This window comes from Triticum aestivum, chromosome 1D, assembly GCF_018294505.1.
Source record: "Triticum aestivum cultivar Chinese Spring chromosome 1D, IWGSC CS RefSeq v2.1, whole genome shotgun sequence".
In the NCBI taxonomy this organism is placed as follows: Eukaryota; Viridiplantae; Streptophyta; class Magnoliopsida; order Poales; family Poaceae; genus Triticum; species Triticum aestivum.
Window position 1 is genome coordinate 199345939 of NC_057796.1, and position 11116 is coordinate 199357054.

Here is an 11116-nt window from a genome sequence, read left to right on the forward strand (position 1 = left end):
ACATGACCAGCCCAGCAGTTTTTTCTTTTGGAAAATAGGTAGCCCAGTATTTCTTTTTGAAGAATACCCAAGCTAGGCCTATTTGTTTTCTCCGACTTACTGGGCTGCAAATCTTTCAAGACGAGGAGGGATGCATTCCGTCCTGGCCAAAGAGTATGGCCAGCGTCTGTTAAAAGTAATATCAAAAGGGGTTGAAAATTCCACAAAAATTATAGCAAATGGGATATTAGTTTCTTTTTTTGTTTTTGTTCTTCACTGATATCTTATTTTATTGGATTTAACATGACATAGTACTAATTTATTTTTAAATTTGTTTTAGTATGGCTACTAATTTTTGGATTAAGAATATTTTGTTCCCAGCAAAAAATTGCGAATTTTCAAAATTTAGCACATATTTAGTTAATTTTTTTAACCCTGGTACTGACCAGAAAATGGGCAGCAAATTTAAAAATGGAAAACGGGCTGCAATAAATTCCATATGAATTAGAAAATGAGTAAAAATTATAAAAATAATAGCAAATGGGCTATACATGCCACAGATTTCGAGGCTGACTTGTTTACGCAAGGCTTTGTCAGTCAACACACGATTCTAGCAGCAGTGACTGTTGGATGTCCATCCAACGGCCGACGTGCTTCTTCAAGCTCTGATCTTCCTGCTCCAGCCGCCTAAACTAGCGCCGGTGGGACTGCCTGCTCCCTCCTCTTGTGGCACGCTGTGATGTCGCGCAGGCTTCCCCGGCCCACCCTACTGCCTCCACTGGCCTGGCCGCACGCAATCAACTGCCTCCTTATTACGCAAAAAAAATGATTCCTCCCACTGACATCTGGGGCGCACTGGTTGGGAGGCTGACCTGTGGGCCTACTAAGTTCACGCGTACGCAGGGCTTGTCAACTTAGTCAACAAACGATTCTAGCAGCAGTAACCATTGGATTTGAATCGAACAGTCCTGCTGCTTCTTCAATCGCTGCTCTTCTTGCACCAGCCGCCCAAACCAGCGCCGGCGAGACCGCCTGCTCCTGCCTCCAGTGGCCGGCTGTGCTGCCGTTGAGGCCTCACCGCCCCTACTACTCCCACCGCTAGCCAGGCCCTGGGGCGACGGCAGCCTCACACCGCAGCCGAACCAGTGAACCCTCATACTCCTCTCCGCGTGGGCATCCACTGCCGCGTCTTCCCCGGCTCCGCGTCGTCCCCTTCCTAGGCCTCGCCTCGTCCACCACCTTGGATGCGCTCGGCGCGGAGTGGTCAACATGGTCAACGAACGACACCATCGGAAGTAGACTGTGCATGGAGAGGCTGACAGCTGGGTCCACGGCCGCACGCAAGGAAGTGCCTCCTTATTACGCGTAACATAATGATTCCTCCACCTGACAGCTGGGACCCACCGGAAGGGCCTCTGTATTTCGTGAAAAAAACGTTCCCAACGCTGACAGGTCGGACCCACCAGCTATATCTTCGCATGTAAGGAAGTGCCTCCTTATTATGCACACAAAAATGAATAGCCCCTGCTAGCTGGGACCCGCAATAGTGGGAGGCTGACTTGTGGGCCAACTAAGTTGACGGGGACGGAGGGCTTTGTCAACTTAGTCAATATGAACGATTCTACTCCAGTGACCGTACGATATCCATCCAATGGCCGTAGTGCTTCTTCAACCTCTGGTCTTCTACTCTTCTTGCTCCAGCCGCCCAAACCAGCGCCGGTTGTGCCTCGTGCTCCTGCCTCCCGTGGCCGGCTGCGATGCCGCGGAGGCCTCACCGCCCCCTACTACTCCCACCGCTGGCCAAGCCATCCCTCTACTCACTCACACCCGCTGTTATTCTACAGCGACGGCAGCCGAACCAGTGAACCCTCGTACTCCTCTCCGCGTGGGCATCCACTGCCGCGTCTTCCCTGGCTCCGTGTCATCCCCTTCCTAGGCCTCGCCGTCGTCCACCGCCTTGGTGCTCTCGGCGCGGCATGATCAACGATCGACTTCCATCGGAAGAGTACTGTACGTGGAGAGGCTGACAGCTGGGTCCACGGCAGCCGCAAGGAAGTGCCTCCTTATTACGCGCAAAATAATTATTCTTGCACCTGACAGCGGGACCCACCGGACGGGCCACCGTATTTCACGAAAAAAAAACGTTTCCCCCTGACTGCTGAGACCCACCAGCTACATCTTCGCACGCAAGAAAGTGCGTCCGGGCAAAAGAAAAACGATTCGCCCCCCTGACTGCTGGGACCCGCCAGCTATATCTTCGCACGCAAGGAAGTGCCTGACAGTCGGGACCCACCTGGTCGAAGCGTACGTAGCGTTGTCATTCTGGTCACGAACGTGTACGTACATACTGGTCGATGTAGAGCGCGCACGTGTCGTAGTAGAGGCGCGTATGTAGCATGTACACGTACGTACAGCGGCCAGTGTGCGAGAAAAAAAATACGGCCACGTACGTACATACGGGCGGGGTCTCAAACGCCTACTCGCGCATACGTACAGCCAGGCCTCGTGTACATGGCTGGGTCGAAACGGAGAAATAGCGTCGTCGTCGTGTTCATGGGGAGCCAACCGGCTGCGTCGGAACGGAATGCGTCGTCGTGTTCATAGGGAGGGCTTGGACGGAACAGCCGATGGAAACAAGGCCTGGCGTACCGCAGAACGGAGGAAACGGCCTTGTGTACAACCGGCCATGGTCGAAACGGGATCCTGTTCATCGGGAGGGGTCTGGCGTACCGCAAAACGGAGGAAACGGACCTCCTACGGTCGAAACCGGGGTCCTGTTCATCGGGAGGGGTGTGGCGTACCGCAAAACGGAGGAAACAGACTTGTGTTGCGCTACGGTCGAAACGGAGGTCCTGTTCATCGGGAGGGGTGTGGCGTACCGCAAAATGGGACTCCACGGGATACTGTTCATCTCCACCGTCGACCCCCTCCAGCCTCCATGGGCTACTGTTCTCATCCACGTCGACCTCCTCCAGCTCCACTGCCGAACGTTTACAGGGCTCCTGTTCATCCAGCCTCCAGCGGCTCCGCGGGGTCTGTTCATCCAGAACTCCACGGGTCCTGTTCGCTCCACGTTCATCCAGAACCCCCAGGCAACGCTCACTGTTCATCCCAGAGGCAGCATCGATCGGCTCAGTTGCAGCAGTAGCGAAGGAATCCCACGGGGTCTCAGTACTCACACCATCGATCGACGCTCGGTTCCCAGAGCACATCAGTAACGCGTAGCACCTGTAGCAGAAGTCAGTGCATCGCTCGCGTCTCATGCTCAGTAGGCGAACGCCTCGCTCGGGTTCAGTTAGAGCGCAACACCTCGCACCACACGCCGTACGTGTACGAGAGAAAACGCGACATCGCTCGCCCCGACCACCCCACGTAATCGGGAATCCCCGATATTTTCCTCGCCCTCGCTTCTACCACGGTTTTTTCCCTGTCATGGACGGACCCAAAGAATGTCATGCAGCTGCGTCTCCGGCCACCCAGATGAAAACCCATTTTCTGTCATGATTTTTTGTCATAGAAGTAGGAGCCCACCACATCTATGATGATACCGGGTTTTGTCACAATTATCGTCATAGAAGTGTCATAAGTATGACAGAAAAAAAATTTGTTTGGCCCAAAATGTCAGGGATGTGTCTTTTTTTTTGTAGTGAGAGCAGGCCCCATGTCGATGTCATCCGCGTTGTCGCTGGTGGCCCCGCGCCCTCCATGAAGCTCAGTGGCTTGTCCAGCTTGGCCGCTGCTGCCGCATCGACAGCGGCGACCCTTGGGTCCACGCGTGGTGGTGGAGACAGCTCCTTGTCTTCACCATCGAAGAAGGCCACCACCTGGTCCGCCTCCAGGGTGACGGTCGATTCCCCGGGCAGGGGTTGTGATGGGGCCAACAGGGGGTTTGCCGACGCCACCACCACCCCTGAAGTCGAACCATGCATGCGTTCCTTGCTCCTGCTAGTGCTCTTGTCGTGGTTCTTGGCGTCATGGTCGATGCTGTTGCGCTGCCCGCGGTGGGCCTCCTAGTGGTGGTGTGAACTGGGCGTCTAGCTACGGTGTCGCTCCGTCGAAGAGGCCGTCGCGGCTGGTTCCTTGCCGCGGCCTCACCCGAGCAAGGTGTACTTCCGTGATCTCCTCTGGCCGCCATTGTCATCGCTGTCGTGGCCCCGCTTGGGCCAGCCGAAGGCATGCCCTGGCATCCCATGGATGCCACATGCACAGGGAGCGCGCGCGCGGCCCCTGGCCGTGCTGCTGCCTGTCGTCCTCCACCCCAGGCACCCAACCACCGGCCGAGGGGAGGCATGGGTACGGGCGGTCATCATCGTTCAAGGAGGGGAGTCAGCTTTGCTCGGAGTGGGAGGAGTGCGGGGACAGGGCGACCAGTCTTCAACGCGATCGATGTGCACCAGGACGTCCCACCGGAGCAGCGACAGCGGCGGTGCCACGGCGCGGCTTGGTGGCAAGAAGTCGTGCATCTCCTCCATGCGCCCCGCTCCCTTGGCATGCTTCCACAACGTCCTCTTGGCGGGGATCTGCGGCAGCTCCCACACCCACACCCAAAAGGTGAACAACTTCGTGTCCGAGCGCTCGAAAGGCGGCCGTCGAGGCGGTCGATGATGACCTTGTCTCCGAGCGCGTCCTTTGTGCCCTCCAGTGTCTAGAGCTACATGGGCAGCTTCTCCAGAACGACGCGCACATGCAGCATCTAGGTGTCATGGAGCGGTGTGTGCCCTCCCTCCATGCCTCTAGCAGGAACGTGACGCCGTCCACAGTGATCGAGCCCCGCTGCACGACGAGGTCCTTGTGGGCCAGTAGGTTGAAGTGGATGAAGAAGTCCTCCGGGTCGTGGCTGGTGACGCGGAGGAGGTGCGTTGGGATCCGGAACTCCTTCTCCACCGCCCGGCCGATGGAAAGGGGGCTGGCGGCGTGCAGCTTGCTGACCGCGGTGACCACGACCGCTTGCTGCTGCAGCACGAAGATATGCTCCTCCATCTCCGGCGTGGAGGCGATCACCTTGTGGCTGTTGCGCGACCGGTGCCCGTGGTCGATGCAGATCATCTTGTGGACATCGCCATGAACGACTCATCAACCCCACAAGTTTTTTATTGGACCGATGATAAGGGTTTGTACATGAGTTATTGAAAGCGAGGTGACTTTAGGGGGAGCTGACCCCCAAACCTTAGGATTTAGGCCCAGGGTGTGGCCTTCTTTTGGGAGTAATAGTACAAAACTACCACCTTGGGGCTAGGGTTACACAAAGCTATCACTTTTTTTAAATTCCCTAAAACCAAGCATTTTCTGGTTGGCTGTTTCAAAAACGCAAATTGTTGAATTGTTAACTCGACAAGTCCACGTCAGCGCTAGAAAGACGGTGCATAGAGGTAGGCTTTTCTATTGGTTTCTTTTACTGGTTGAATCATTAACCTGTTTTGGGAAGAAGGTTCCCAAAAAGGGCTTTTTTCTATTGGTTTCTTTTACTGGTATTTTTTCCTTTTTTTGTTTTTCGTAAATTCACATTTTTTTAAAAAATGTTCAAGTTTCAAATTTTATTGAGAATTTCAAAAAATTGTTCGGAATTTAGATTTTTTTCGTTCATGTTTCTAAAAAATATTCAAAATTTCAAAAACAATTAACCTTTTCAAAAAAAATAAAACTTCAAAAATTATTCAGAATCTTCCAAAATGTTCGGAATTTAAAACATTTCACACTTTTCTAAAAATGTTCACACTTAAAAAAAATCAAAATTTGTGTTTTTAAGTAAAGTTTGCAATTTAAAATTTGTTCACAATCTCAAAAAATGTTCACATCTTTCAAAAAAAATGTTTGTTCTTTTTAAAGAAGATTGATATTTAAAAACTGGTTTGCGTTCAAAAAAAGTTCTGATTTTCAAACATTATTGACCTTATAAAAATTCGTTCACAATTTCTAAGAAATGTTCGTTTAAAAAATATGTTTGGGTCTGCCGCCTGAGTTTGTTCTTAAATATCCACGCTATTTAATTTTCACGTACACCCTATAGCTCGACTGAAAGATGGTCAATAGATTGAGGTCAAGTTCGTATCCCTTTGAAGGCATTTTTGTGAATTTATTATACACCGTTGTGCTGCAATATTGAACGAGCATGCTCGCGTAATGGGTCGGCCTAGTCGGGGCTCCATGCGTGCGTCGCGGGCATATCTGACGCAAAATGCGTCAAATAGGAGCTCCCCGCTATAGTACACCGTCAACATAGCTCAAGGTGCAACATTCAAGCTTGCAAATTATTGTGCAGTCTGATTCTTCCGAGGCTTTAGCATGCTTAGGCCTTGTACAATACTAAGTGCTTAGGAAGGTGCTTAGAAAAATAAACCGGGTTTTTCTGAAGCACCGGTGCCTATTTCTATACGAGAGACACCTAATTAAGCGTCTGCCCTGTATAAATAAGCACCGGTGCTTCAGGAAAGTCTGTTTATTTCTCCAAGCACCTGTCCTATCTTCCGAGGCTTTAGCATGCTTAGGCCTTGTACAATGCTAGGTGCTTAGGGGGGTGCTTAGAAAAATAAACCGGGTTTTTCTGAAGCACCGGTGCCTATTTCTATACGAGAGACACCTAATTAAGCGTCTGCCCTGTACAAATAAGCACCGGTGCTTCAGGAAAGTCTGTTTATTTCTCCAAGCACCTCTCCTAGCTTGCTCAGCGTATGGCCATCTAGTTGCTGAAATCTAAGCAATGATGGGAAACCGGAAGTTTATTCCTCAGAAGCTTCGTAGGGAACAAAATAGGGTAGCAGATCGATTGGCGACATATAGTCGTACTGAGTGTAGCATTGTTGTATGGCTACACAGAGTACCCCCATGTATAGATGAGCTCTTGCCTCTTTATTGTAACCCTATCATTTTGGAATAAAACTCTTTTCCCCCCGCAAAAAAAAAGCTCAAGTTGCAAATGAGCGGGTTGCAGTGAACGGCTGACGCAGCAACATGGCCTTTTCCTCTCGTTTGGACATAATGCACGAGTGGCCCAGTGTAGAAGAAATAGTTAGTTAGGCCTTGCATGGGCAGTGAAAATAAGGCCCACTATGCTGGCCCGTGTATTTCTAGAATACTGGCCCGTATTTATTTTTTGAAGTTCGATACTGTTACAAACATTTCTGCTTCATGCAAGCAATCAGAATATCAGACAGATCACAGAAGCATGTTTTGGTGTGCATCAGTGCATGGTGCAATCTGTTGCTTGTAGACATCGAAGGAGCAATGGAGTTCTAACAGAAAGAAGAACAAGTTTTCTTTCTGGTGTGTAATTGTTTCATAGCCTTACAGGAGCTCCCTAGACAGGGTCATGTACCACACAACAACTCATACATATCAGAGGGGATGATCAAGCGGTAAATCATTCCTCCGGATTTATGCAAGCGCATCGAGTTTTGTTGTTCTCCGAATTGCGATGAGCAACCGCGGTGGCCTCCCTGTCGGCGACGGCAAGCAATTCCTGGCTTGTTCGCAAGAGGAGACGCGTGACTCTCCTGTGCTTCCTACTGCAGCAAGCACTCGCAGCTTCAACCTACAAGCTAGCTCTAATGCCCCCATCATCTTGACCAGATCCTTGGTAGTGTCACAGCTGTGACTATGAGTGAGTAGTGTCTGTTGTACTGTCGTCTCCTCCTGGCGCTCAGACTCTGGAGCACGCCGCTGTAGCTGGGCCGCCCCTCGTCTCCCTGGTGTTGTAGGAGCTGCACCCAGGACACTTTTGCGCCAGGACGTGGAAGCGCACGCTCGACGTCGCCCCGCAGTCGTTGCAGAGGATCCATACCTGGAAGAAGAAGAAGAAACACATCGCTGTTTGTTCAGGTTCCAGCATTGGCAAGATGGTTACACGGTGTGGTCGTCGGTTTGTTGCTTACCATCTTCTTCTGGTAGAACTCTGGCATCGGCGTGGCGGCGACCTCCTGGTCGAGCTTCTGCCACGCATCCGTCATGTCGCAGGCCGACCGTGAGCAGACCGGGCACGAGAAGCTGGGGAAAACAAACCAACCAACCAACCAAGCATCTTGATCAGATCAGAGCATCTCGTCCATTTCATGTGAACAAACAATTGTCTGAAGAAATGCTTACTGGTGATGAACCCTCATCTCGTTCAGGCATTCCAAATGGATCGTGTGCCCGCAGTGCAGTACGCTGATGTCCATGGTCGAGTCAAATAGGTACTGCGAATCAAAAACATGGTTGTCTTTAAAGATCAAGAATAGCTAAATCAGGAGTGTTTAGGGCCTTGATTAGAGCAAAGCCTCACCTCGAAGCAGACAGGGCAGTTGTGATGCATTGCTCGTTCCACACAATGATGAGAGTCCTTCAAAACATTGCTGTAGCAACACCCTGTTAGTGAACAAGGACATGATTGCTGTTAGAGCCATCTTTAATGGAGAGACATGCCATGAAAAGCTTACAACACAGTAACTTTCACACCCAACGCACCGCATTTTTCGCAGTGGAAGAAGTTGTCTATGCCGCCAGTTCTGAAAAAGGAGAACAATGTATCCAACATTTGATCATTCTGGAAGAGAAAAACAGTAAACGTTTCGACGAAAAGAAGGATCGCTGTAAATTAAATTAGGCTCTTGCCTGCAGATGCCGCATCCATCGCAGTGATACTGCTTCTTTGAGATCTGTAATAACAAGGTAACATAGCTGTCAGACATCGAAAATGAAAATGCTTAATAGAGTAACTATTCCTTGGCTCAGGAATGTGAACACGCTTACATCGTCGTCAAAGAAGTTGCATTTTTCACAGAAGTATTTTCCCATGCATGCCCCGCAACCGGAGCAGTTCTGTTGCACCTGTTGATCGAAACGAGCAGTTTTCATGTCATGTCATGCCATTAGTACAGTCAAAAGGTGAAAATTACTGTAGAATTATACGTACATCCTGTTCTTTGTTGCAGAGAGAGCAGATAACCTGTGATACATCACAAAGTAGAATAGCTTCAGTAACTATGTGATTTTTTTAATATTTTTTTGCGAATAAACTATGTGAGTTCGTATGATTCCTACTGACTACAGTTTTCTTTGGAGAGAAAAAAGAGAGACAATAAGAAGTCCACTATAATTGCCCAATATAATTATGTGACCAGAGAGGTGGTGGACATGGACAAATGGTGGAGCTAGCTAGTACATGGCTACAGGATGCAATCATGGCCTTCAATTATGCGCCAGCTCAATCAGTGAAGTGCCGTTAAATCGAAAATTAATCTTGATTGACAGCGAAGTATCCTTTGTCTTTTCCATTTCTTCCACTTTCCCCTTTCTCCAAGCCGCCTTCGTTGTGGTGACGCCGACACATCGTCGCATCCGCATGGACCTACCTAACAATCATGTGGAGTCGATGACCACGCCGGCCGGCCACTTGCGCCGATTCTGATGGCGAGAATCGAATATAAAACAGAAATATCAAGACCCGGCGGGTCATCCAAGATAAACCTTATCTGACGAAACGGGGCGGAAAAAAGATCTTGGGATGGGCGACCGGGCTCCCTTGGCCACTGCATGGCAGTTGGTGCCTTGGAACTGTCCATGCGTGCACAGCCATAACCATCGGATTGGAAGGGAGTGGGCAAGTGGGATTGCAATTCTACCGCCGGTACCCGAGTGGAGGAGGAGGAAGAAGGTCGAAGGCATACAGCAAGACATGGAATGACTGGGGTTCAATTCAGTAAGAGAGGGGGATAAGGAGCACGCACCTTGCTGATTTCGTGGCGGGGGATCTCGTGCCGGTCGAGGAGGTCCACCTCCAGCGAATTCTGCAGCAACAGGCCCAAATGTTTCAGAACTTGTCCGAATTCAGAGCACAGCCCGAGCGACCGCGAAATCGCGCGGCATGGTGTTGGCGTTGGCGAGAAAGAAAAGGGTGCTCTATGCAGACCTTAGCTTGGTTGTGGCAATGCCGGCAGCCGAAGACCTCGCCGCAGCAGGGCGCCCGTATCCTGCACCTCCTCGTGTAATGCTCGCAGCTTCACCCGGAAACCACGAATCAGCGGCAAACCCGACAGAGACCATCTCTGAGTCTCGAACCGAAAAGCTGGTTGGTTTGATTTGATTTGCTTACCCGTGCTGCTCTGCCCCAAAATCCATCTGTCCGGCCGTCTCTGCTTCCTCCGGGTTTCCTCTCTCTGGGAGGGGAGAGGAGAGCCGACACCTCCGCCGGAAGGAAGGAAGGAATCGGAGTCCGGGAGAGGCTCGCTGCCGTACGTCCGCGCACGCGGGAATTAATAAGAAGAATGGGGAGCGCGTGTTGGAGGAGAAGCGCGGGACGCGGGCCGGATATATAGGCAGAGAGGGGCTGGACCTGGACCAGCTTCTTTGTTTTTTCATTTCATTCAGGAGCTGAAGTTTTGTTTGTGTTCCAGCATATGGGATGGCCGCCACCTTCTTTCCATGATGTGAATCCCAAGTACAATACTCTCTATAACGTACTGAGACTATCCACAATGGGAGTAACATAAATAATAACATCACCCATATATCTAGATAAAATAGATGATGTGGCAAGCAATAAATAAAGAAATGAATGACAATGGGTAGTAACATATACTAGTAACATGCCCATATTACTAGTCTATGTTATTATCTTTATAGTGGGAAGTAACATATGTGTGGTAACATGGAGCACTTCATTTATTAGGCATAGACACATTTTATCTTGATATGTGTGATGTTACTCATACTAGTAGTAACTAGTTATGTTACTACATGTCTTTTTTTTCATTTATTACTTGCCACATCATCTATTTTATCTAGATATGTGTGATGTTACTACCTATGTTACTCCCACTGTGGGTAGTCTTACTAGTAGTATGAGTAACATCACACATATCAAGGCAAAATGAGTCTATAACCTAATAAATGAAGTGTTGCATGTTATCAGATATGTTACTCCCCACTATAGAGGTAGCAACATAGACTAGTAACATGTGCATGTTACTAATCTATGTTACTACCCATTGTGGCCAGTTTAAAAGGAATACCCCAGAAGATTTTCAAAAAAAAAAGGATTTTCCCTTTGAGATGCAGTGGACATAACCATAAACTCGCTCACATGTCAACTCTTTTACTTGACGATATGACCGAAGCAAACTTGTTGCTCCTCCCTCACGACTTGGTCACTGTTATTACCATT

At 49.7% G+C, this 11116-nt stretch overlaps 1 protein-coding gene across 1 annotated transcript; it reads right to left on the reverse strand.

Moving 5' to 3' along the window:
* Positions 1–7209: 7209 nt before the first annotated feature.
* LOC100682399 (E3 ubiquitin-protein ligase RZFP34) lies at positions 7210–10352 on the reverse strand. Its single transcript, XM_044593154.1, has 11 exons — positions 10046–10352; positions 9863–9950; positions 9681–9740; positions 8867–8899; positions 8704–8781; positions 8566–8609; positions 8419–8459; positions 8237–8319; positions 8059–8150; positions 7848–7959; positions 7210–7756 (listed from the first exon to the last, which is right to left on the reverse strand). The coding sequence occupies exons 1-11, from the start codon at positions 10309–10311 to the stop codon at positions 7616–7618; spliced, it is 1038 nt and encodes a 345-aa protein (XP_044449089.1). The 5' UTR covers positions 10312–10352; the 3' UTR covers positions 7210–7615.
* Positions 10353–11116: the final 764 nt, after the last annotated feature.